The sequence below is a fragment of the Telopea speciosissima genome, chromosome 8 (genome assembly GCF_018873765.1).
Source record: "Telopea speciosissima isolate NSW1024214 ecotype Mountain lineage chromosome 8, Tspe_v1, whole genome shotgun sequence".
NCBI lineage: Eukaryota > Viridiplantae > Streptophyta > Magnoliopsida > Proteales > Proteaceae > Telopea > Telopea speciosissima.
In genome coordinates this window covers 44330280-44357215 of record NC_057923.1, presented here as the reverse complement: position 1 = coordinate 44357215, position 26936 = coordinate 44330280, and the positions used below count along the sequence as shown (strand labels likewise).

The 26936-nt window shown below is 45.1% G+C and overlaps 1 protein-coding gene and 1 long non-coding RNA gene across 2 annotated transcripts in view; both read right to left on the bottom strand.

Annotated features, from left to right (window-relative positions):
• LOC122671346 (probable manganese-transporting ATPase PDR2) overlaps positions 1-26936 on the bottom strand; it is a 110771-nt gene that overhangs the window by 37662 nt on the left and 46173 nt on the right. The window contains exons 8-11 of the mRNA XM_043868506.1: positions 23819-23923; positions 23435-23545; positions 23270-23356; positions 22697-22879 (exon numbers count right to left, since the gene is read on the bottom strand). Of these exons, the coding sequence (XP_043724441.1) occupies positions 22697-22879; positions 23270-23356; positions 23435-23545; positions 23819-23923 (486 nt within the window). The remainder of the gene's footprint in view (positions 1-22696; positions 22880-23269; positions 23357-23434; positions 23546-23818; positions 23924-26936) is intronic.
• On the bottom strand, positions 102-5358 carry LOC122671347. Its single transcript, XR_006334336.1, has 2 exons — positions 5313-5358; positions 102-273 (listed from the first exon to the last, which is right to left on the bottom strand). It is a non-coding gene; the product is annotated as an uncharacterized LOC122671347 (long non-coding RNA).

The window sequence follows — 26936 nt, the reverse complement described above, 5'->3', positions numbered from 1 at the left end:
TTGGTTGGATTTTGAGTATGAACTGTGTTAATTATGTTAGTTTGGGGTTAGTATTCAGCATTAAAATTAGTCATTTGGAGATGTTTTGGGTGCTTTTTTACTTTCTGCTCTCTAAGCTTCTAGTTTTCTTCTGACGTTGAGTGTGGGGGTATTTGCTGCCAACTGTGCGAGATTGAATCAAGCCCATTAAGTCCTTTGGCGACTTCGTCAATAGCCAGATTTATCTGTTGGGTTACAGCTTTCCCATTCTTTTATCTTCTTTTGAACTATGACCTATGTAAGACCCCGCAGTATTATTTACCCTATTTTATTCTTGTGCTGACAGGTGCAGTGTAGGAATTGCCAATGGAAGCTAGTTTGGGATGAAGACTGTTGTTTGGTAAGTGTTTTGGACACTGTACTGTGATTATGTAGTGGTATGGGACACTACATAGTTGTTTTATGTTGTTTGGAATATTATTAATATTAATGTGAGTTATTGAAATAGAAGATTCCTAATGAAATGGTATTATTGGCTGAATGGATATATATGTATATATGTAATAATATATATGGTTCGGTATGGTTCGGTTCGGTTCGGTTCGGTTTGGCTTGGCTCATATGAATCATTGGTCCAACCATGGGTTCCTTTGGACCCAAGGGATGAGGATGGATTGAGTTAGCCTTGGGCTGCTGCCAAGTAACAAGGAGGAGGTGTATTAGTAGAAGCTGGAGGTGGCTACTAAGGCTGCCTAAGTTAAGCTAGTGGTGGCTAGGAGCTTTGACTAAGAGGCTGTCTAAGTGAAGCTGGTGGTGGAAAGTCACAAGCTGGAGGTGGCTAGGTGATTGACTAAGGAAAGAATAGGGAAGAGGGAGTCCTACGTTTGAGCTGGGAGGGTAGTTTGGGCTGCCTATATTGCTGTGGAGCTAAGGAAAAGAAGAAAAAGAGAAGGAGCTGGTTGTGCAAAGAAATTTGAAGGAGAAAGAGTTGGAGATTGAAAATAGTTGCTGGAATTCTGAGCAAGGAAAGAGGAAGAGAAGGAGTAGAGTCAGAAATAGAAGAGAAAGGCAAGAGAGAGGAGTTGCTGTTTATGTTGTTAAATTAGGAATTTGAGAAGAGGATTGAAGGAGAAGAAAATTGGGTTCTCTACAAGGTAAGTGAAGGTTTGATTATTTTCAATAAGAGATTCCATATGATTGGATGGATTTGAAATAGGTTTGATTTGCTGATATTATGGGAATCAGAGAGTGTTTTGCTGAATTAGAAAGAAAGAGGAAGAAGATAGAAGGAAAGGTTAAGAGTGTTGAAGGCGGCTTTGAAGAGAAGAAATGGTTTTTGAGGTAAGATTTAGGAAATAACGTGTATTGATTTTGAATGAGTTTTTGAAGGGTCTGTAATGAGCCAACTATATACATGTGTGTGTGTGATTATATGTGACTGAGAAGGGAAGAAATCCCAACTTACAGCCAGCAGAACAGAGCACAGAAGGCTCTGCAGAATTGTATTTTTTTCAGCGAGCCAGTAGACCGGTATGTGCAGGTCGACCAGAGATCGACCAGCAGCTCTCTATGAACAGGGTTTTGCAAAAACAAATGTGCTCTATTGCTGTAGGTCGACTGGCAAACCTTGGAGGTTGACCGGTAAACACCAGAATTGGGTTTTAAAGGGCCTTTTGCCCTAGGGCCTTGAAGTATGACTTAATGAACTGAATTACATTGTATAAGACTCTTATTTATGTTCTCTAATTTTGTATAGGCACACTTGTTGGAACTGTGAAATCTGCAATAAATTTAAACTTTTTGAAACTTGTGTGATTTCAGGTTCTAGCTCTGAGTCTATGGTGGCGTCGATGCTATGGGCTGCATCGGTCGAGGATACAGACGAATCTCTCGACACTCCTATGGAGGATTCCAGGGATTCGTCCCAACTTGCCCTTTTGGAGTCTGAGGACCCCTGTGAGACCCTGCACCGGAGTTACCTGTGTCAAATCTGCTGCCTGGAGGCTATGCAGAACCTCTCCCTTAATTAAACTCGATGTAAGTATAATTTAAATGTATCTTTATAGTGTTATGTATGACCAAATAGAGTTAGAGGGGTATTTTAGTCAAATTGCCTCTGTGGGACCCACATCCCCAGTGGGGAATCCTGTTCTTAACATTTACCCGTATTCGGATTACCCCTAATGTCATATGACATCATTCTATGGTTAGAATAGAATAATAGGTACAAAATTCTGGTTAAAATCAATTTTAGGAATTAGTTTTAAAAACTGATTTTTACTTAAATAGACCAAACAACCCTTAATGATTAAACCACTATAAATACAATTCCCATTTCACTATTCACTCATTCCTAAACTAAGAGAACCGAATTCAGACTTAGAAATTTGGAGAGAAAATAGAGAAAAGAGAAGGAAAGAAGGGAGAAGAAGAACTTACCTTGGGAAATTCGATCCTGGCTTTGATTTGGAAGCTTGGAAACCTCCATTGAAATCTTGGAGCAGAAATTCAAGGCTGCATCTTCTATCTCTGCTGCTGCACTTATAGGTAGGCCTCAATCCTTGCTGTTCTCATCTACTTCTTCCCTAATCTCTTCTCTAAATTCTCTCTAATTGAAGCCTCCCATTAATGCTTGCAAACCAAGCTTGGATGATCAAATTGGACCTAATTAATTACTGTTTTGAGCCAAACTATGGTTCAGCCATGGCTGCAACCCATAGAGACCCCCAATTCCTTGCTGAATTAGTTAATTTAGAGCCCTAATTTGATTAATTTGGGGTTAATTGTTCAAATCCCTAATTTAAATTAGACTTTGAAATTAAACCTTGAAATTAACAATTAAATAAGCTGACCCACCATAGAATTAGGTCAAATTATGAAATTCAGCTCATGCATGTAAAGATCCATGCAAGGAGAACAAAACCCCAGTTTGAATCGGATGCAGAACCAAGCCCTGAACCGGTCGACCGGTTCAGCCTGGGCCTGAATCCGATTCACCTATTTGATGCCCAATTTGCCCTCCAATGGTTGGATACTGTCTTGGACCTATTCCAGACCCTAATGCTTGCTATTTTTCTACTGTTCTAGGGTTGTCTCTGCTATTTTTCTTCTGTTGTTGTCTGGTCTGCTGGGAATCTTATTGCCTAGGCTAGCCTGACACTACAGGTAAGGGAATTTGACTTTAATTTCGGTGTGTTTATGACTTAATTTACTGTTGTTCTGATTGCCATGTCATGCATCATCAAAACTACTCAGATGCATATAGTTTCGTAACTTGTATTTATTGCACTAGAATCTGCATGTAAACTAGGCTACATTGGCATCTCGCATTGCATTGATATTTATTGTTATTGTGAATTTATTGATGGTAAAGTACTGTACTTTTATAATTCAACCATCCATACATGTGCCATCATGAATAGATTGCACTGGGCTAGGTTGTATATCATCACCCAGTACTACGTCCCTTACTAACAGGGGAAGAGGTGTTGGACAACCCGTAGTACAGCCGAAGGGTATGCTGGGGTACTATTCACTGTCCCATGTTAGCGTGTGTACTCCGCTGTGGGAATAAATAGTAGGGTTGGTCTTTGGGGGTCTGCTGTTTGGGCTGCCTGGTGACATGCCTGAACTAGTGGGTCCTCACCGTAGTAGAATCGTTTCGCTCGGATGACCGACGTCTGGTTATGTGTTTTCGGGACCGAGGCTAGCATCTACTACAGTAGTACGTATGCCTCATAAGACTTAGTATCCATGTTAGGAGCATGCTAGACTAAAACATACATCATGAATTATTGTGTTGTGTTTTGCATGCATTTCCTTATTGGGCTCAGTTGAGAGCTCACCCCTGTGGTATACCTTATTTTTCAAATGAGGCTACTCTCGGTGTTTCTAGTACTTCTGTGGGGACTCCTTCTGCTCAGGGTCCTCCTACTACTCATGGAGTTGATACTCCTCTACTGGTGGAGCACGAAGCTTCGTGCTCATGTGACAACTGCGCCTTCTCCTGATCTTCCTGATTGATCAGGCTATCTCTACCCTTTTTGTTATAACACTTTTGCAGTAAATACTATATATAGTCTTTTGGTAGTTAAGTTACTTCTTTTGTAGTCTATCGATGTAACTCAGATGTACTTAAATGTTCACAGATGTATATATAAAAGTTATCACTAGTCCTTCCTTTATTACTGTCTTATTGCTTTATTTAATTGCTTCCGCTGCATTTAAATTCTGATTATTATGAATGAAATTGCGAATAGAGTACTGCACTTGCGATCCTGGTGGGTTGATTGGATGTGAGACACATTCAATCACACTTGGCCCTTATAAACTGGGCCGGGGTGTGACAGGAACTATACTTGAAGCTTGCGTTTGACAACTACAGCTTAGGTGAGTTGATTTACATAATCGATGGATATTGTATATTGTGAAGTATGAATGGAATGTGTGTGATGGCTTGATATCAATAACAGATTGAATAGTACATTATGTATTGAGTTGTATATTCTCATATGAATGAACCGTTATTATATGAATAAATGATATGCATTGTGGTAATGCATGAAATGGAGATGTTGTATGATGTATGTTAGCTTGCAAGTTATTAATTGTAGTTAATAACTATGAGTGCATGTTAAATGAATGAAAGAATGCCTCTTGAAATGCTTGTATTGTTATAAGAGGTAAGTATTGAATTGCATTTGCATGTATTAAACCTCACTTAGCAGGGGGGAGAAGTGAGATGTATACTGAGTTGATATCTCATTTAGCAGGGGGGAGGAATGAGATACTTCTCAGAGAAAGTATGATGATGGAAGTCATGCATTATGCATATGATGCAATGTTTTGATTAATGATGCATTATGACATTGAAATTGTATCAATGAGTATGCATATGAAGATATGTTCTTGTGTTGAGTAGCATGATTATGAGTTGTCACTGATTGAGCTGTTAGCTCATTCCATATTGTATATCTTACATGCAGATAAAAAGTATGCGGACAAGGGCAAGGGAATTGCCAAGGAAGAACCATAGAAGTCTTAATTGTTTTATTTTTTGGGATCAAATGTATGTATATATACATGGAATGTCAATGTAAAGAACCAGACAGAAAATGTTACTTACTTTGTTAAGTAAGTTTTTAGTTTTTGCCATCAGATCTTACTCAGTTTTGTATGGATTGTACATAACCCTAATATAAACAATAAGTCTTCCACTTGTATTATGCTCTGATGTGTTATAGGTATGGATGTTAGATTCCTCTGTTTGTGTATAGCATGGTTTTACCCTGTGCGGTCCCAGCTATGTCTGGTCAGTTTGGGGTCGTTACAACCTGTCTTTTCATTTGGTTGTTGGAAGCTTTGTTTGTGGTCCTGCAATGAACACACACATATTTTGGAAGGACACTAGGCCTAATGGTATTCTGTTACAAAACAGGAATCGTTTGTTACTATTGATTCTGCCACTCTTCAAGTTTCATAGTGTCGGGGCTTCTCATACTTGTTTCAGATAATGGATTGATGTGTTGATTGAAATATATTTGTGGTTTGATATGATTTCATAAGATTTTTGTATTCTGCCTCTTTATTTGCAGCTGCTATCCTTGTGGGTCATTTGTGCCTTGTTTCTTTTAGTACTTTTATAAAGAAGTCATTTGTTAGTTTCTTTGAGCACTTGCACGGATTTATATGTTAGTTTTCTTTGATCACTTGCACTTCTTGTTGTCTTCCATTACTATAGCTTGTGAGAGACAGGTATTCCTGATGTTTTAATTTGGTTAATGTTTTATGGAATATTGTTGCAGGGACCTTCGCAATTCCAACCTATCTGGGCATCTGGTGTCTGAGATTGGGAAGCTTGAACATCTGCAATATTTGTAAGTGTCTTCCCATCTTTCTCTTCTAAGCTACTTAAAGATTTCTTTGTTATCAAATGACAGCCATCTAGGGCACTGGTTCCCTGATTACTATAGCCTTCTAGTGTCACCAGCAATAATAAAATTGGTGCTTAAAAGTGGCATTCGGAAAGATATTTGAATTTTGTAGAGATATTTACTTAAAATTGCAGCCAAAGTTCATTTTTCATGGCAGGCCATGGAGCTGCCGGTAAAGCTAATGGATTGATGAATTTTTGGTTATTTTTCTGAGGCAATTGGTGGTCTTTTGTTTCTTCTTTCTACTTTAGTCAATGCGGATGGTTTCTTCTTTCTTATGTATAGCTACACTGTGTGGCTTGGTGTAGTACATCAAGGGTTGCTTCTGGGAGCATCTTCCCTTTGAATAAATTTCTTATTTATTTCAGTTATGAAACCCACCCAAAAAAAAAGTGTATCTATGTACATGTTTTAACTCTGTAACTCTTTCTTTTCTCATTCTTGATAGAGAGCTCTACAAAAACAACATTCAAGGGACAATACCAGTTGAGCTTGGTAACCTGAAGAGCCTTATTAGTTTGGACTTGTATGACAACAACATTTCAGGAATCTTTCCTCTATCTTTGGGAAAGTTGAAGTCTCTAGTATTTTTGTGAGTTTGATGTAATTTCCTTCTTTTTTTTGGGATAAGCGATTCTAACTTGCTCTTGTCATTTAATGTGTGCGTAGTGTCACAGCCCACCCAATTATGGCCCAGGGCCAAGCTTGCAAGGCCCATGGACATGGACCTTGGGCCAAGGTAGAACCAAGCCTAGAACTCTCTACACTTGCAGAGAGTCTAGAAACCTTCTAGAACCTCTGGAAGCTAGGAAAGTTCTAGCAAGCTTCTAGAGAACACTTGTAAATATCTTAGAATGTTCTAGTCCCATTACTAGAAAGTTCTCCACCGTTGGATGGAGGACACTTGTATAGATCCTAACCACGCATTGTAGGTTGGGGTGCCTATAAATAGAGGTGGCCTCATTTGGTCAAGGTACCAAGCAAGTGAGCTATCAAGCTTTGTACTCAAGCTTTCTAGTGCAATACAAGTTCCATTCTCTCAAATTCTCTTGTGTTCTCTAAGTTCTCTTCCCAAGTCCCTTGCTAGAGTTGTGGAAAGGCTGACTTAGTGCTAGCGTGAGTGCTAAGTGCCGGCGCGGTTGCTTAGAAAGGTCTAAGACCGTGACAATTGTTGTATCAGAGCTTCGGTTGCGAGGGAGCATACTTGTGGAGATGTCTACTAATCCTTCAGAGGTCGTAGACATGTCAGTGAACGAGCAAACCGTGGAAGGGAGGCCATTCCCAACAAGGAGAGGCGAAGAGGCAAAGACAAGTCTGTTGACGTTGGTGGAGCTATGGAGCCACGCCTAGCTTGGGTGGAGCTAGCAACGGCCGAGGTGAAGGAGCGCCTTCATGTTGTAGAGCAAAGCGAGGAGGAGCTCGAAGGCCACATGGTGGAGCTCAAGGAGGAGCTTGTGAGCCAAATGGGGGAGCTCAAGGAGTCCCTACAAAGCACTCTCAACACCATAGTACAGCCCAACAGGAGGAGTTTGCCACCTTCAAGACTTATGTGTGGGAAGCATTGGCGAAGATGGATGCTCGCATCGATGAAATGCAAGCTGATTGGGCCATGTGTAGGAGGGCAGCGGCCGGGGGAGCCACTACCTCGCGTGAGGTGCCTAGGGTGGAGGCACCAAGGCCCAAGGCATTTGATGGGAAGAGAGATGCACGTGAAGTCGACAACTTCTTATGGCATATGGAGAGGTATTTCGAGGCGATGGCGCTTGACGATGAGGCAACAAAGGTGCGGACTGCAACACTCTACCTTACCGACACTGCGACTCTATGGTGGCGTAGGAGGCATGCTGATATTGAAAGAGGTACGTGCAGCATAGACACATGGGATGAGTTCAAGAAAGAACTAAAGAAGCAATTTTATCCAGAAAATGCTGTTTTCTTGGCTAGAAAGAGCCTCAAAAGGCTCAAGCACACAGGGTCTATTAGGGACTATGTCAAGGAATTCTCAACACTCATGCTTGAGGTCCCTAGTATGACTGATGAAGAACTTCTCTTCAACTTCATGGATTGCCTCCAAGGCTGCGCCGTGCAAGAACTATAACGCCGAGGCGTGAAAGATCATACATCGGCCATAGCAGCGGCGGAGTCATTGGTCGAGTTTAGGAGGGAAGACAACAACAAGGCCAAGAAAGGCAGCAATGGATGAAATGGTGGGGGAGAGAAGGGTCCCAAGAAATACCCTCCCAAAGAAGGAAATAACAAAACCCCTGCAAGCAAGGAGGGTATTAAGAGAAGGGTCCCAAGAAAGGGGTTTTGCTATTTCCTTCCTTGGGAGGGTATTTCTTGGGACCCTTCTCTCCCCCACCATTTCCTCCATTGCTGCCTTTCTTGGCCTTGGTGTTGTCTTACCTCCTAAACTCCACCAATGACTCCGCCGCTACTGTGGTCGATGCAAGATCTTGCACGCCTCGGCGTTGTAGTTCTTGCGCGGCCCAGCCTTGGAGGCCATCCATGAAGTTGAAGAGAAGTAATTCATCAGTCATACTAGGGACCTCAAGCATGAGTGTTGAGAATTCCTTGACATAGTCCCTAATAGACCCTGTGTGCTTGAGCCTTATGAGACTCTTTCTAGCCAAGAAAGCAGCATTTTCTGAATAAAATTGCTTCTTTAGTTATTTCTTGAACTCATCCCATGTGTCTATGGTGCACGTACCTCTTTCAATATCAGCAGCCTCCTACGCCACCATAGAGTCGCAGTGTCGGTAAGGTATAGTGTCGTAGTCCACACCTTTGTTGCCTCATCGTCAAGTGCCATCGCCTCGAAATACCTCTCCATGTGCCATAAGAAGTTGTCGACTTCACGTGCATCTCTCTTCCCATGAAATGCCTTGGGCCTTGGTGCCTCCACCCTAGGCATCTCACGCGAGGTAGTGGCTCCCCCGGCCGCTACCCTCCTACACATGACCCAATCAGCTTGCACTTCATCGATGCGAGCATCCATCTTCGCCAATGCCTCCCACACTTGAGTCGTGAAGGTGGCAAACTCCTCCTGTTGGGCGTGCACTATGGTGTTGAGAGTGCTTTATAGGGACTCCTTGAGCTCCCCCATTTGGCTCACAAGCTCCTCCTTGAGCTCCACCTCGCTTTGCTCTACAACATGAAGGCGCTCCTTCACCTCGGCCGTTGCTAGCCCCACCCAAGCTAGGCGTAGCTCTATAGCTCCACCAACGTCACCGGACTTGTCTTTGCCTCTTCGCCTCTCCTTGTTGGGAATGGCCTCCCTTCCACGGGTTCGCTCGCTCACCGACATGTCCACGACCTCTGAAAGGTTAGTAGACATCTCCACAAGTATGCTCCTCGCAACCAAAGCTCTGATACCACAATTGTCACGGTCTTAGACCTTTCTAAGCAACCGCGCCTGTACTTAGCACTCACGCTAGCACTAAGTCAGCCTTTCCACAACTCTAGCAAGGGACTTGGGAAGAGAACTTAGAGAACACAAGAGAATTTGAGAGAATGGAACTTGTATTGCACTAGAAAGCTTGAGTACAAAGCTTGATAGCTCACTTGCTTGGTGCCTTGGCCAAATGAGACCACCTCTATTTATAGGCACCCCAACCTACAATGAATGGTTAGGATCTATACAAGTGTCCTCCATCCAACGGTGGAGAACTTTCTAGTAATGGGACTAGAACATTCTAAGATATTTACAAATATTCTCTAGAAGCTTGCTAGAACTTACCTAGCTTCCAGAGGTTCTAGAAGGTTTATAGAATCTCTCCAAGTGTAGAGAGTTCTAGGCCTTAGTTCTACCTTTGCCCAAGGTCCTTGTCCGTGGGCCTTGCAAGCTTAGCCCTGGGCCTTAATTGGGCGGGCTGTGACATTAAGCTATGGTGTTCCCTGACTATTTCCTTTCATTGAATTGGTTTCTGTGTCTCCAATTTCCCAAGCTAAGCTTTATTTGTTGTTTGGCTAGTTGAGTTACTGTTTTATTTCTGATGTTCTTCAACTAATTTGATTCTTCATGAGTAAATTACTTCCTTTAGTGGTAGTTGTGCAATGCTCATAGATTCTTCTGTGTCCATGCCAAAACACTGGCTTCTGGTTTGGTGACTCCTTGCCTCTTCTTTCTTATTCTTTTTTCTGTTTATTACTCTTCACTTCCATTATCATTTGGTCAGTTTCCTTATTCTAATGCTGTAGCACCCTTGTTTTAAACTGATTCAAAGATGTAAGTACTGTTCTTAACCAGCTTTATGAGATGAACCCAACACAATACCGGTGGGTTTTTATAGGCTCACAACACTTTGAATCTTAATTTAAATTTAGAAACCCCATTGAGTATTCTCTTTGAAGCAAGGTTTGTGTCAATGTTTCAAGGTTACTTGTAAGTTCCAAACTCAACTTGATGGGTCTTTAGCTCAAGTTGGTAGAGCACTTGGAACATAAGCATGTTCCAAGGGATAGTGGTTCAAATCCACTAAGACCCTTTTTATTCAACCGTTCAAAGCATAGTCAGTTAAGGTAATTTTAGAATGACAACTCTCAGCCTTTTGTTTGAGGTCTTATAGCAAATTGATTGTTTTCATAGTAGGTGCAGCCAAGGATCACCCCTGTGTCTGTATCCATTATTAGAATTTAGAGATTATGTGTTATCCACTAGAAAAGTAGGAAATGGTGTTAGTTCTTGTTATTGATATTCACTAGTTTCCTCTTGATTAACTATCTATTCCAATTGCTTACTGACAGGTTATCAAATGGCATCTACCTCAAACCCTACTCCAACCACTTTTAATTTCGTTATTAATTTTTATTAGCTAAAGTACATTCTTAAAGACCAATGCATCATTAAATTTTAGAACTATTGATTGTAATATAAAAAATATGATTTTGATTTTAAAAAGTAGTAGGGAATTATGTATTATTGGTAACAGTATAAGAACCTGTTTCCGGACACAGATTTTATCAAACACCATTGGTGTTCCAATTGTGTTCTGGAAATGTTCCAGAACAGGTTTATCAAACGCTATAAAGACTGTTTCTCAGCACAGAAACGGAAAAAAACTGTTTTTGCTGTTTCTCAGCACAAAAACAGCAGAAAGGTTATCAAGCGAGCTCTTAGCCTCCCACCAAGCCTACCTTGGCATTCCACCAAGTGCTTCACTGCATCTCACGGCAAATAGGGGTTCTGAATCTCACAGAACTAAAAAGCTGAAAGCCAATTCCATTCATCAAATCCGTGTGCAAGGTTGTAGCCTCTTATAAACTTACATAAAAGACTCAAACTCAAAAAAGAAAAGGCCTAACCAATCCTGAACTGATAAAGTAACTTAAACTAATTAGGAAATGGGCCTGTAAATTCGTCCCTTTCGGCCCATCATTTTGACACTCCTCTCCTTGCCATCCCTAGTGTGGCCCATCCTATTGCCCCGCCTCCCCTTTGAGTCTTTCGTCGTCGCAACCCCAGCTCCCCTCCCTACCCTAAGAATCATCCCTACATAGCCTACTCCCTTCCTTGGCCGGAGAAGGTTTTGCCTCTAAGCTCGGATATTTGTGATCATGCTTTTTGCCGTGTGATTTTGGACCCGAGTTAGAGAGTGATCGCCGAGGCTGCCTGGGGTGTTGCTTGCTGTCCAAGAGTTTTCCCTTTCTTTAGCGAGTTGGTTTTTGTTGGGGTATTTGCCCTTCTTTTTGCTAGCTCTTGCCTTTTTTGGTAGAGTTTTGTAATTGGTTCGTGCTTCTTTGTATTCTTTCCCCCCCCCCTTTTTCTTTCCTTTGGTAATGAATTTTTTATTCACCCAAAAACAAAAACTAATTAGGAAACAACAATAATAAAGAAAACAGAATGAAATAAACCTGGACCCTTAGAGACCTATTTCAGCCCAAAGTTAAAACGGGAACGGGGAAAAAAACGATGTTCGGTACACGTACATGTTTTAAATGGATCAGAACTTGAACGGAACGGTCAAAAATGCAGTCAAACATTCCAAAAAGGGCAAAATAAGAAAAAGAAAAAAGGACAGTATGGGTTTAAAATGTTTAGATTTGAAAAATACAAGATCAAAAAAGGCAATATACATACACAATACAATGAAGTTGACACCATATTAGGATAATGGGATCCGATTGGTAAATACCTTGTTTGTTTATTAGGAAAATAGGCGGAAAATCCAATAAGCATAGGCTTTACCATCTTATCCGTTCAAACTCCAGGGAACTGTAGTCCTTACTCTTTACCCGTATAGGGTAGGGTCATGACCCTAGATTGGCCTTACCCAAAGGCACCCTAGCCATTTACAGACCTATGTATCTACCGACCACTATGATCAGATGGGTCTTAGGATTTCCTCTCTTTGGTTCAGTTTTCAGCAATTCATGTGTCGCTTTCACTTCACATTAGGTGAGAATTGTCAGTTGAGTAGCTTTAGGACCACATCAGGGAGCGAATGAAAGTGGACAAAGACACGTTACATGTGCACGATAACAGCCCAAAGTGCTTTGATCATGTGTTGTGCTTGAGCATGAGCCATATTCTGGAATGGGATCATCCCTGCCCAAAATTTTATTAAATCAAAATTTATAGAGGATTTTTTTCACTTTTAAAAAATGCAAATGTGTATTAAACGCGTTTTACACGGTTAGTGGAGCAGGACCCTTATTTACCATCTCTTTGAACGCACTTTGGGAGTTCGCGTATAATATGGGAAAACTCGGTGACAAACCCAAAATCACACCGGCCAATCGTGAGCAGCCATGTGTCCTGGCCTAAGTAGGAAGACCATCCCGAGGCCGGCCACCTTACACCTCACTTGATTAGCCCGGATGGGAAAGGACCAACATGGAAGTCCAGGTACTACGGGCTACTACCATCAACGACCAAGTCCAGGTACTACACTCAGACTACTACCGCCAACAACAAGACATACATCATCTCATGGGTACAAGGCACCGACTACCAGCAACATGGTCCCAGATGGACTCATGCACCAAGGACCTAATCCAACACACAAAGACGTACGAATGTCTATCTACCAGGAACATCCTCCCTACTGGGACTCTATCCCCCGTAGGGGAACAACCAACCAAGAGAAGAATCCTACTACCTAGGAACGTCTATCTACTACGAGGGTTACTCGTCATCAACTGGGACTCTCCACACCGCCACACTCTACTATAAATGCGAAGGTACTCTACCCCATCAACCCATCTTGAATTCTAACTATTCATCTGTTTGCTCAGAGAGATCTAACTTAGGCATTGAAGAGTCCTAGGCCGGAGCTACACCGGTTCTCCTTTGTCACCGAGGTCCTTTTGCAGGTTACAGCACTCGAAGGGACCACCAGGTGATTTCTTGACACAACAAATTTGCGCCGTCTATAGGAACAACGCTAGCCAACGTATCTACTAGCTTGATTCCTCAACTACTCAATGGCACCACGGGGTAAGAAGACCGCTCCCTCCACCAACAACGCTGTGAGGGAGAGGACTGGGTCACCTCCACCAGAGAGCTCGCGTCGCAAAGTCAATGACCATGTCTCTCAGAAGAGGGAGATCCCAGAGAACGACCAGGTTGAGGTAGTCAACCTCAACAACGAAGTAGCCGTGGAGCCAGTACCTGACCCTAATGCACCAGCGACTGTGGGTCAGGTCAATGACTTGCAACGACAGATCATCAATGACCAACGACTCTTTCGAGGCTATCTGAGGCAGCGGGCGATGTCCCACCGCCGTAGGGCATTGCCACCACCAAGAACAGAGCCCATCCCTCGACAAGAGCCAAATCCTAGGAGGTGACCTCCTAGGGGTGAAAGATCAGAGAGACTCGCAAGGCGTGCAAGGAGATCCTTCGCATCATCCCAGGAGAACGGCGGACCTGCCAATACGTTCGGGACGTGGGGCGACACCAACACATAGGTCGGTGGTACTTAGTCTAGAAGGTTCGATCAGGAGGTCAGTGTTCCAAGGGCGACTAGGAGGAAGTCACACACCAAGGCGAAGCCAGACCTACCGAGAAGAAAGTCCCTCACGTTCGCGCCAAGATTCGTCGCGTCGTGACCACTCACCATCCCGTCAGAACTCACGGCGGGAGGGAACTTCAAGGAGAGATCAAGAGCAAGGTCGCAGCGAACGTCCTGCCAAGCATGACGGACAGTCACGAGAAGAGGAGCTAGACAAAAGACTCCGAGATTTGGACGAGAAGCTGAAAGGGCTAAAGAAGCAGAGAAAGGGCGAGACAAACTCGGTACCAGGACAACACCCATTCTCGGCAGAGATCATGGCAGCTACACTCCCCTCCCGGTTCAAGTTACCCGCCTTTGAACTCTACAGTGGTACCACAAACCCTAATGACCATATCAACTACTTCAATGGGATGATGACCCTCTACGGGGGATCGGACGTGGTCTCCTGCCAAGCATTCCCTGCATCCCTCAAGGGTGCAACCACTTCATGGTTTTCCAAGCTATGACCTAGATCTATAAGTTTGTTCGCGGACCTCTGCGAGCAATTTGTCACCCGCTTCCAAAGCAGCGTCAAGCAGAAGAAGACCACGGTCAATCTATTGAACATGGTACAGAACCCTGGGGAGTCCCTCAGGGAGTACATCACCAGGTTCACTAAGGAGTCCTTGGAGGTCTGAGACTTAGACAACCAGACCCAGCATGCAGCCTTGGCTGGGGGCATCAGAGACCTGGACTTGATCAAGGACCTGGCCCGACACGAGACCAGGACAATGAAGGAACTTCTGGAGTGGTGCAACGAGTTTGCCAATATGGCCGAGGTACTATAGGCTCAGAAGAAAGTAATTGAGGCCAAGCCACAGGACAACAAGAGGTCGGCGCCGGATGACCGTAAAGAAAGCAAAAGATCGAGGACCTAGCACCGATAGGAGAAGGGCGACCGCCAGTCAGGAAGGACGGACTGTTGCCCAAAGAGGAGTGACCGAGCAAGCAGCCCCGAGTTCACACCCCTGAATACCACCAGGTCTTAGATCCACATGCAGATCCAAGACCGTGACCTACTCCATTGGCCACGACCCACACTAGCAGGACCTGAGAAGCGCAACCCCAACAAGTACAGTCTCTTCCACAAGGACATTGGGCATTACACAGAAGACTGCATCCAACTGAAGTGGGAGATAGAGCAACTTGTAAAGGTGGGGAGCTTACACAAGTACGTGAAAGGAGGACGTGACGACCGTTCGGGCTAAGGAGGCAAAGGCCGTGACCGAGAAAGAGAAAAGCTGCAGCGGGAAGAAAGAAGAACAGACCGAGATAGGGGGAGAGACCGCCCGGAAGAGAGGAAAGATGGAGCAGAACCAAGCGGCACCAAAGGAGCCCCCATCCTCACCATACTGGGAGGACCGGGGCAGGAGTCTACTAGGAAGGCCAAAGCCCATGCCAGGTTCGTGGGAGTAGCAGAGAAACCAAGCAAGGTAACTAAGACCGAGACGGTAATCTTCTTCTCGGATGCAGACCTGGAAGGACTGAGCTTTCCACATGAGGATGCCCTGGTAGCACAAGTGGAGGTACCCAACCAACCCGTGCATAGGATGTTAGTAGACACTGGGGCGTCCGTGGACGTGCTCTCACTAGAAGCCTACAGAAAATTCGGATTCGGAGACGACCAACTCAAACCAGAGCTCACCTACCTCCACGGGTTCTCGGGCCTACCGCCTCCATCAGAGGAACAATAGAGTTGCCTGTCACCTTTGAAGAGCACCCTCGACAGATGACACTTATGGTGAAGTTCATGATCGTCAAGTCCGTGGTATCTTTCAACGGCCTCCTAGGGCAACCATCTCTAATGGCCCTTCGAGGAATTGTATCACCCATCCACCTGAAGATGAAGTTCCCAATAGAGAATGGGGTGGGCGAGGTCCGAGGAGACCAAAAGAAAGCCAGGAAGTGCCATGCGACCTTCGTCAAGAAGAACGGCAATACCCATGGAATGGCGCTATGCGTGGAGAACCTTGTCAGTAACCAAAGAGACGAACTGATAGAGAGAAGAGGAAGGCCAGTGGAGGACCTCGTCCCATATCCCCTTAGCGAGGACAACCCCACCAAGGTAGTACAAGCTGGGGGATTCCTTAAAGAGGACTATAGTTACCCAGTCATGCCATTCGGGCTAAAAAACGCCGGGGCGACCTATTAGAGAATGGTCAACAAGACGTTCGAGGAACAGATCGAGTGCAAAATGGAGATGTTCGCGGACGGGTCGAGTGAGGAGCATGATCGAGGGTCGTGGGAGATGTTCGTGGACGGATCGAGTAATGCGGCAAAGAGCAAGGCTAGATTCATGACCACCAGCCCTAAAAGTTTCCACGCATCTAACAATGAGGCCGAGTCCAAGGCATTACTTGCCGAACTGCAAACTGCAAGGCCATCCAGGTCACCCACCTAGTCGTACAAAGTGACTCCCAGCCCATGGTAAATCAAATAAACGAGGAGTACGAGGCAAAGGATGAACGTAAGGCGTCATACTTGACGCGAGCTCGAGGTTTAGAGGTAGAGTCTGAGAAGTTCGAGAAGTTCGAGGAGCTCGAGAAGTTCAAAGAGTTCAAGAAGTTCAAGGAGTTCAAGAAGTTCGAGGAGATAGAGATGGTTCGATATGGTTCCACCAAGGAGACCTAGGGCAACTGAGAAGGACCCTACATAATTTCCAAGCAGATACGCTCAGGGATGTACCGCTCCGTGGGGCAAGAAGATAAATCGTGCCTGGAACTCAGAGCATCTGAAGAAGTACTATCAGTAGAGTAGAGTAGCAGTAGTCGGCTTTCAGCCACAGTAGTTCGCATTACAGCATCACAGTACAGTATTCCGTTTTCAAGGATGATTTGAAATTTTTTTTAAGTTTGAAGTAAATAGTTTGTTCTGGGCTACATCCGTCTACTTTTGTCGTCTACTTTTCGGCCGTCGGTCGAGCACTTTTAAGCACCAAGTTCTAACGACCACCGGGGCGTAAGGCCACCAAGGTCCAAGGACCACCGAGACGTAAGGCCACTAAGGTCCAAGGACCATCGAGTCGTAAGGCCACCAAGGTCTAATGACCCCCAAGGCTTAAAGCCACCAAGGTCTACTGACTACCAAGACTTAAAGCCACCAAGGTCTACTGACCACCAAGGCGTAAGGCCACCAAGGTCCAAGGACCACCGAGGCGTACGGCCACCAAGGTCTAATGACCACCAAGGCTTAAAGCCACCAAGGTCTAATGACCACCGAGGCGCAAGGCCACCGAGGTCTAATGACCACCGAGGCATAAAGCCACTAAAGTCCAAGGACCACCGAGGCGTAAGACCACCGAGACCTAATGACCACCAAGGCATAAACCCACCAAGGTCCAGGGATCACCAAGGCATAAGGCCACCACGGTCCACGGACCACCGAGTCATAAGGCCACCGAGGTCAAATGACCACCAAGGCATAATGCCACCAAGGTCCACAGCATAGTTATCACGGCGTCACAGCGATCCAAGTCGGTGGAGGGGTGTCACGTCGATATATCAACATGGCGAGCATGTCGACCATGTTTTATTTTTTATTTTCTCTACTTTTAATGTGTTAATAGATGTATACTCAAGCCATGTTTTATTTTTTCTCTATTATTTCTCAAGTTTTAAGAAGAAAATTCAGAAATCGAAGAAGAAATCGAAGAGGGAAAGAAGAAATCGAAGAGGGAAGAAGAGATCGAAGACAGGAAGAAGAAATCAAAGAGGGACGCCATGGCGTAGGTCGCCATGCAACCCTCTCCAGCGCCATGACAACTATGGTCCACAGACCACCAAGGCGTAAGGCCACCAAAGTCCACGGATCACAAAAGCGTAAGGCCACCGAGGTCAAATGAACACCAAGGCATAATGCCACCAAAGTCCACGGACCACCAAGGTGTAAGGCCACTAAGGCCCCCAGACCACCGAGGCGTAAGGCCACCGAGGTCAAATAACCAACAAGGCGTAAGGCCACCAAGGACCCCAGACCACCGAGGCGTAAGGCCATCGAGGTCAAATAACCACCAAGGTCCACGGATCACCAAGGCGTAAGGCCACCAAGGTCCACGAACCACCGAGGCGTAAGGCCACCGAGGTCAAATGACCACCAAGGTTTAAGGACCACCCAGGCTCAAGGCCACCAAGGTTCAATGACTACCAAGGCTTATAGGCGATATACGAGTGACAAGCAACAACACACACAAGAGGCGAGAACTCAATCACAAATATCAAAAGTAAGAGGCAACAATAATTACAAGCCAGGTTTGAAAGTTCCAAGTTCAACACGCACGAGAAAAAATACAAAGTCAAGGAACCTCTGCACTCTCCCCTAGGGAAGTCACATCCTCCTCCTCCGGAGAAGCCATATCAGCCTCTGGAGGGCGAGTCACACCCTCCTCGGGCAGAGCAGCGCCCTCCTCAGGCAGAAAAGCACCCTCAGGAACATCTGCTACCCTCGCAAGCACTGTGATCGACAGTATATAGCCCGAAAATCGAGAGAGGTAGTAATCAGGAGTCTCCCCGAGCACGTAGGCCGCCATGTCATAGACCCTCGAATCGTACACATCCTGGTTGTGCTCATAGAATAGATCAATGATGGCTCGAGATTTTCAAAACTCTGCCATAGCTCACTCACCAGCCTGGATCAGCTCTGCCTCATGACCCCGCCTCACGATCCGGACCTCCTCCTCCAAGGCACGAACCCTGGCACTCGAAGTTAAGCACTGGGCCTCCAAAGTAGCACTCCTGGAGGACAAGGTGCTGATCTCCTCAACCATCCTACTCTCCCGGGCGACACCCTCCTCACGAGCGGCCCTCTGCTCTTGAAGATCCCTCTCCAAACTCTGTAGCTTCGAAGCTTGCTGAATCTCCTGGAAGGCGAATCGCTCCGGGCGGAGTACCGCCTCAGTAGTGCGGTGCTAGACCTGCAACCAAAGTCATCGTCAATAAGCCTCCAATGTACGAAGTACCAAATAGCAAGAAATCAGAAGGTACCACTTACCGAAGCAAGATCCCCATAGAGGGACCGCAGTAGCTCTGTATGGCTCATCTCCTATAGAGCCAAACACTCAGTAGGGAGCCGACCCTTATCCAGCCACTCCCGCGGGACGCCGCCACCGAACAAGAAAGCACCCTCCTAGAGATCCCAGGGAAGAATCAGAGGAGATAAAGTGGGCGGGTCCGCCGCTGTACTAGAAGAAGAATCCACCCCTTGCCTCTGGAGGAGGGTGGAATGGAAGCGCCAGGCGCAGTAGTAGCAGCAGGGATTGATCGTGGAAGCCTAACCCGAGGAGAGGTCCTCACAGTGGTAGGAGGGTCAGGACCCCCTTCCTCTTGGCACCCACAGCCACGACCACAGTAAGAGGAGTAGGGGCCGCAGCGTCCCCTACCCCAGCAGAAGAGTCATCCACGGGAACTGCGTCCTCAGCCGTCCTCCATGAATTAGCCCGAAAAACGGCAGGGTACAGTCGCAGATCCACTAAACAACAAACAGCAGACAAGAACAAGAAGCAAGTCAGCAGCAGATAAATAAAAAAGAAAAGTCTAGACACAAGTACCAAATACAAGCACGAGAACAAAAATCTTATTAGGACTCAGCTTCCAAAGGAATAGGAAATACTCCGAGTCCAACTCTCGGACGTTGAACGGACCACATCCCAAACACCGCTGGAGGGAGTCACTCTCGAAGTCATTCAACTCAAAGGGACGGTTCACACTCTTGAGGTCAATAACCTCCCAGGTGGTCCGCAGCAAACATCGGGGGACCGTAGGCAAAGAAAAATCGATCTCTCCAATACTTCACCGAACTGGTAAGCCCGTCAATGAACTCAAAGTCGGCAAAGGGCCCCTTGAGGACACGACGAATGAAATGATACCACTCGTCATCTCCCTTCCTCAACGAATAGAAGTGCGAGAACAGAGGAACAGTGGCGGCACGCCCCATCCCAGCAAAGAATGCATAGAAGCCCAAGATAACCCTCCAGGAGTTGGGCGTTAGCTGCCCAGTGATGGGGTGTCAGTGGTCCAAGACCAACTCAACAAAGCGTAGGACGGGGAGGCGAAGGCCATAAGCAAAGAAAACTCTGTAAAGATAAATCTCGTCTGCGCTGTGGGAGAAAGCACGGTGGTCGACCCCGGGGGGCGCGAAGGACAACCTCGGGAGGTATATAGTATTCCTGGCGCAGGGATACAAGGTCCAAGGCCGTCAGGAAGCCAAAAAACTGAGCCATCCTACTAGCAGGGTTAACAACCGAGGGCACCACCCCAGAGGTACTTGGACCCCTGCTAGGATCAGAGTCACCAGAGACCCCCTCCTCATCGCTGACAATAGCTCTAGGAGAAGGCAATAGAGGGAGAGTATCTACAGATGAAAACGACCCTGAAGAAGGCCCATCAGAGGATCCCATCACCTCAGTGGCGGAGTCAGAGTCGCTGGACGTCATGAACAAAGACGAGGAAGGCTACTTACTTAGGCGGTAGTCCCCCAATGCTAAGCTGCCAACCCAAGAGAAGGAAAAGAACTGCAACGAACAACAAAGAAATCCGTCAAGCACCATAGAAAAAAAATATATATCTCCGGCCGAGGCGATACTTGAAAGGCCGCAGTTGCGAGCAATGAGGCTGAACACACAAGGGCCCCAGAGACGCTGACGGGCGTGAGGCCAAGGACGCGAGGCATGACAGGCGTGAGGCCAACGGGCCTAGATGGGCGTGAGGCCAACAGGACAAACTGGGCATGAGGCCGAGGGCACGAGGCCAATAGGCACGAAGGGCGTGAGGCCGAGAGCGCGAGGCCAACGGGCATGAAACGGGCGTGAGGCCGAGGGCGCGAGGCACGACGAGCGTGAGGCCGAGGATGCGAGGCACGAGGCCAATTGGTGCGAGACAGGAATGAGGCAGAGGGCACGAGGCCAACGGGCGGGAGATGGGCGTAAGGCCGAAGATGCGAGGCACAAAGGGGCCGAAGCACGAGACGGGCGTGAAGCGCGTGACAGGTATGAGACGCTAACGGTCGTGAGGCCGAAGGCGGGAGGCCAACTGGCGCGAGACGGGCGTGAGGCCAATGGGCGCGAGGCCAACGAGCCCGAGACAGGCGTGAGGCCAAGGCACGAAACCCGACGGTCGTGAGGCACGAGACGGGTGTAAGGCCGAACGGGCGAGACGTACGCGAGGCCACGAATGGGCACGAGGCACGATTGTGTGAGGAAAAAGGGTGCGAGATAGGTGCGAGACCAAGACGGGCGCAAGGCGACGAGGACGTAAGGACGACAGGCACCGTAGACGTGATCAAGGTGAATGGACCAGGCTAGGCAAGCTAGCAGATGGACCAAGGGCTAATGGCCAAGGGAAGGAGAAACTATGGCAAAGCAAGAAAGCAAGAAAGAGGCCACATTGTTCATTGTGACCCAAGAGCAAACACTTGAGGGGCACAAGGAATGGCAACAAAGTCCAAAGCAAGGAAGAAAAAGCCTCCAAGCAAAAGAAAAAGCAAAAAAGTATGAAAGAGATGAGAGAAATGAAAAGTGAAGAATGAGGAGAGAGGAAAGGAGATATAACCAAAAAGAAAAGAAAAAGGGAAGGAAAAGGAAAAAAGTGCAGTGGGAGGGATTAGAACCCTTAACCTCTCCCATTTCACTAAAAGATTCTAGGAACACCCTCCGAAAAGAGTTTATTTACAGCAAGCCCCTCACTATTGCAAAAATGGGAAAACTACACTCTTAGACACTCCGTTCCAAGAGAGTGGGGGGCAAGTGATAAACCCAAAATCACACCGGCCAATCGTGAGCCACCATGTGTCCCGGCCCAAGTAGGAAGACCATCCCGAGGCCGGCCACCTTACACCTCACTTGATTAGCCCTGATGGGAAAGGACCAACACGGAAGTCCAAGTACTACGGGCTACTACCATCAACGACCAAGTCCAGGTACTACACGCAAGCTACTACAGCCAACAACAAGATATACATCATCTCATGGGTATAGGGCAACGCCTACCAACAACATGGTCCCAGATGGACTCATGCACCAAGGACCTTATCCAACACACAAAGACGTACGAATGGCTATCTACCAGGAACATCCTCCCTATTGGGACTCTATCCCCTGTAGGGGAACAACCAACCAAGAGAAGAATCCTACTACCTAGGAACGTCTATCTACTACGAGGGTTACTCGTCATCAACTGGGACTCTCCACACCGCCACACTCTACTATAAATGTGAAGGTACTCTACCCCATCAACCCATCTTGAATTCTAACTATTCATCTGTTTACTCAGAGAGATCTAACTTAGGCATCGGAGAGTCCTAGGCCGGAACCACACCGGTTCTCCTTTGTCACCCAGGTCCTTTTGTAGGTTACGGCACTTGAAGGGACCGCCAGGCAATTTCTTGATGCAACACTCAGTACGCCCGTATTATGTGTTTTAAACGCGTTTTAACTAACAAAGTTTTAGCCTAACTAAAACACTTAATAACAATAAAGAAATAACAGTCTAAACTAAGTAGATAATAAAGTAAATCCTGATTCATTCCTCCTACCCATAATTTTAGGCCCATTAAAGTGGCCTATCACAAAGGAAATCCATTGGACCAAAGGCCCAACACATATAGAACCCAACCCAAGGGTTATTGCCTTATTTCCACTATAATAAACCACTTTTGTAGATTTATCTGGATATGTATTCTAAGCATAACTAATCAAATGGAAAATAATATCCATGTACTCTGTAAGATTGAGTGCAGGGTCCACAGGTATTAGCATCAAACAAACTGAGGGCTGTTCTCACAGTTGGTATTACTAACCTTTCCAGCAAAGGGAATTCGAAATGGTTCTGTGCAGAATATCCCACGCCGTGCCAATGCAATTAAAGATGTATTAACAGCTATTGATAGCTCCATTGGCAGCTCAGGTGGGATAACAGAAGTAATAATTAAGGAACAACTCAAGAAAAGCTTGTATCTGCTCCTTGTTGGATCTTCAAACCCCTGCATTTAAGATGTCATCATTGTCATGCAAAAGGAGAAGAGGGAAACGAAAAAGACAAGCTCACAGAATCATTGCCAATATCTGGCAGCTATTTCTACCACAATGAGGTCTGATCGGTCATTGTAGCATTGGATGGATGGGACTCTTATGGACAGGCCACAAATCAAATTGCATGACCCATTTAAATTTTATTGTTGAACCATTTATTGGACTCTTCTCTGTGTACTTTTAGCATTCCAAAATTTTTCAAATTCTGCCATGTTGCAAGGAACTGTGAACCTTGTGATGAAAAGAAAGTCCATAAAGGCTTGTGACATCTAGTTTTTCCTTAAAAAAGATAATGTAATAGAAACCAAGAAATGGGAAAATCCCATGGAGAAAGAAGATACCTTTTTAAGTACATAACCAGCAGCAATAATCGCAAATATAAGTAAGAACAAAATGAACAACCCACTTTCCCAGCTATTAGCTGTAACCTGAAAAACCATATGTGAATGAGAAAGATGAAATTCCTTATTCTAAATTAGTAACTCTAGGGATTAGAAATCATGTACCCTTTCAGTAGAAAACAAAATTGTACGCATCAGTTGGCCTTGACTAGTCTCAAATCCAGTTCGTAGCACAATTGCCAAGCATCCTCCATTAGGAGTTTTTAGATGAAAGGACTAGATCCAAAAAATGATAGCAGTAAGAATTTGAGTGTTTCCAAAACAAGCATAACTATAAAATCAATACTGACAGTAATGATGATGACAGATGATGATAGATGATGATTATCATTTAATAAGAGAGCATCCTAGTGCATGAGGCTCCCACTACTGCAGGGTCTGGGAGGGACAAACGTACGCACCCTTACCCCCACTTCGGAGAGAGGTTGTTTCCATGTTTCGAACCCACAACCTGATGGTTGTGATAATTAATTAGTTAAAGCAAACTACCTTATCTGGGGTATGCTGCAATATCTTTGTCCCACCAAAAAGAATATGGGTTTTGTCTCGCTTAACTGATAACTTCTCTTCAGTTCCCCTACCTGAGATTGAAACCTGAAGAAAAAAACATTTGCACCAAATATAGAAATGAAATTAAAATATTCTGGGATGAAAACTAACTACCAAATAGGATATCCTTAAATGTTGATAATGCAGGGGGTCAAATTGGATTCCAGAGAAGTAACCCCCCCCCCAAAAAAAAGAAAAAAGGCAGGTGTCATGATGACATCATCATTATTAAGCTTTCTCCCAACTACTTGTTGTGAGGACTTAGGTTCTCTCCATCATACATATTGACAAGGATCCACATCAGGTGTGAAGAAGAATTCTGAAGCAAAATAAAGTCTGTCCAACAGTTTATAGGAGAAATATTGTAAAGATAATTTAGAAAAATGTAACATGGAGAACTACATATTGAATTCCCAATCTCAGTTGGGTTACACCAAGGATCCTTAAGCCCTTATTTGTTTGCACTTATCATGGACAACTTAATCAGAGGTATACAAGATGAGGTCCCATGGTGTTTGATATTTGCAAATGATATTGTTTTGCTAGATGAGACAAAAGCAGGAATTAACGCTAAAGTGGAACTATGGAGAACAACCTTGGAATCAAAAGGTATTAAGATAAGTAGAACTAATACCGAATATATGTTGCATAACTATAGCAGCTCTGGGACGGATAATGAAGTGGTGAATATTGATGAGAGGGAGATCCCGCAAAGTAATCACTTTAGATATCTGGGATCATAGTTATCAAGGCGTCACCTAAGCGTCCAGGCTCCTTGGTTGCCTTGCCGCCTTGTTGGTGTCGCCTTGATTTTGGACCCTCTCCAATGCCTTGGTCACCTTGCCACCTTGATTACTATGTCTGGGATCAATCATGAACAAGGAGGGAGACATAGATGACGATGTTGACAAAAGGGGAGTATATTCTCAACCCAAAAAATCTTGGGCAGGGACATGCATTTCAAACATCATGGACCAAGCCCCTCCAATAGATGGTGATTCTCCCGTTCAGCCACACCATTCTAAGCCGAAGTGTAAACATAGCTCGTCTGTGGAGGACACTGAAGGTGAGCTACCCAGCTGTGACATAACCCTGCGAAATGCTGCAATATCCTCCTTGGTGAGGGAGCTGGAATCGGCCTGTATGCTAGGTGGAAACTTCACAGCCTCGACAACCACCACGCGTACTAGTGGATCCACCACAGGTACCAGAAGGACGTCCATGAAGTACCCAACACCTCTCTCTAGTGTGCTCAGGTTTCCCACAATGGTTACATTTGAAACTATCTCTGTCATCTCCACGGGGTGGCCTTTGACCTCTACCACCACCACGCCAATCTCTATGGAAGCTTGAAGAAAGAGCAAACAGCTCAAGGGAAGAAGTAGGTTTCATGGCTACCCTCCGAGTCTCCTTACTCTGCTAATAACTACACACCTCATCCAGGGATGGAAGAAGAGTTCGGCCAAAGATTTGTAACCTGATGGGCTCATACTCCAGATTAAAGCCACCAAGAAGAATAAGAACACGCTCCTTCTCAAGGGTTCAGTAAATCGTATTCATCTTCCGAGTCGAATAGCTGAAGGTCCCTATAATGATCATAATCCTCCCAGAGACCGATGTCAATATTATTAAATTCAGAAATAGGTTTATCTCCTTACTTTATGGTAATGACCTTCTGGAGAAGTTAATAAACCTTAGCCGAATCACCCACTCGGTCAAAAGTTTTGGAAACACTATCCCAGATATCCTTGGCAGTTTCCTGTCGCATAAATCTCCTCCCAATCTCAGGCTTCATAGAGAAGATGACCCAAGTCATAACCGTAGTGTTCTTAGTCTCCCATTTTGGATACATTGGGTCATTTGGATTGGGGGCTTTTATGTTGCCTATAACATACCCTAGCTTCCCCCTACTATGAAGGGAAAGCTTCACAGAATGCGCCAGTCCAAGAAGTTGGTATTGTCCAACTTCACAATGGAAATCTGGGTATTTGGGTTGTCAAACACCATCTGAGTAGGAGCACTACTCAAAACAACCTCTGTCGATTCACTAATCTCAGACATGATGAAGAAACACACTTACAAAGTAGGGGTAACACCCAAAGTCAAATGGGGAGTACATTCTCAACCCAAAAAATCTTTTCCAACACTGGGAAACAAAGTCCAGTAAGCAAACAGGGCAAACAACTCAAAGAAATTCAACTTAACCACATTCTTCAAGGTATAGCTTCATCACACAACAACTTGAGAGGCTTAAACAACATACCTAACCAACACAAAGCAACTGGAAGCATCACATACACACATAACAGGAAAAACAGAGAAAAACAAGGACTGACGGTACCATATTATCCAAGAGAGTTGTGGAGGAACAACTCTTAAAATCACGGAACAAGACCATGGGGAGATTGAAGTATACCCTAGGGCAATCCAAAAGAGCCCAACTCCAGCTCCAATACTATCAGGATGAGAGAGAGAGAGGGAGAGAGAGGAAACACCAAAAAGCTGGCGGTAACTTGGTACTTGGCTGGTTTTGCTTGATTTGAGCTCCAAGTGCCTATTTCTTCAAATGAGATCTTCTCTTGGTGTCTCCATGGTCTTCATTCATGCTCCTTACAAGATTTCTTCAAACATTTCACATAATAGTGCCTTCCTTGGAACCCCTTTGTAACCTAGGGTTCCAAAGAGAGGGGAAAAAAGGAACAAGAAAGTAACTCGACTCTCAAACCAACAAAGTATGCTCTAATACCAAGTTGGAAGTTAAAATGTAAGAGAACAAGGAGAGAGATGAGAGTGGAAGGTTGAAGAAGAAGAAGAGAGATGATGGTAGAATGTTGTGTTAGCGAAATGATCTCTACCGCAACTATATTACTTCACTAACACAACATATAGAATTACATACAACTTCCTAGGGAGGTGAAAAGTAAAAAATGACAAATACAATGTAAGACAGTAAGTAACTAAACTAGTTCCCAAAGTACCCTTAAAACATTAAAAAAAAATAGGCAACACAAAAAAAAACTGGTTAAACAACCATATTCTAGACCTCGAAACCTAAGTT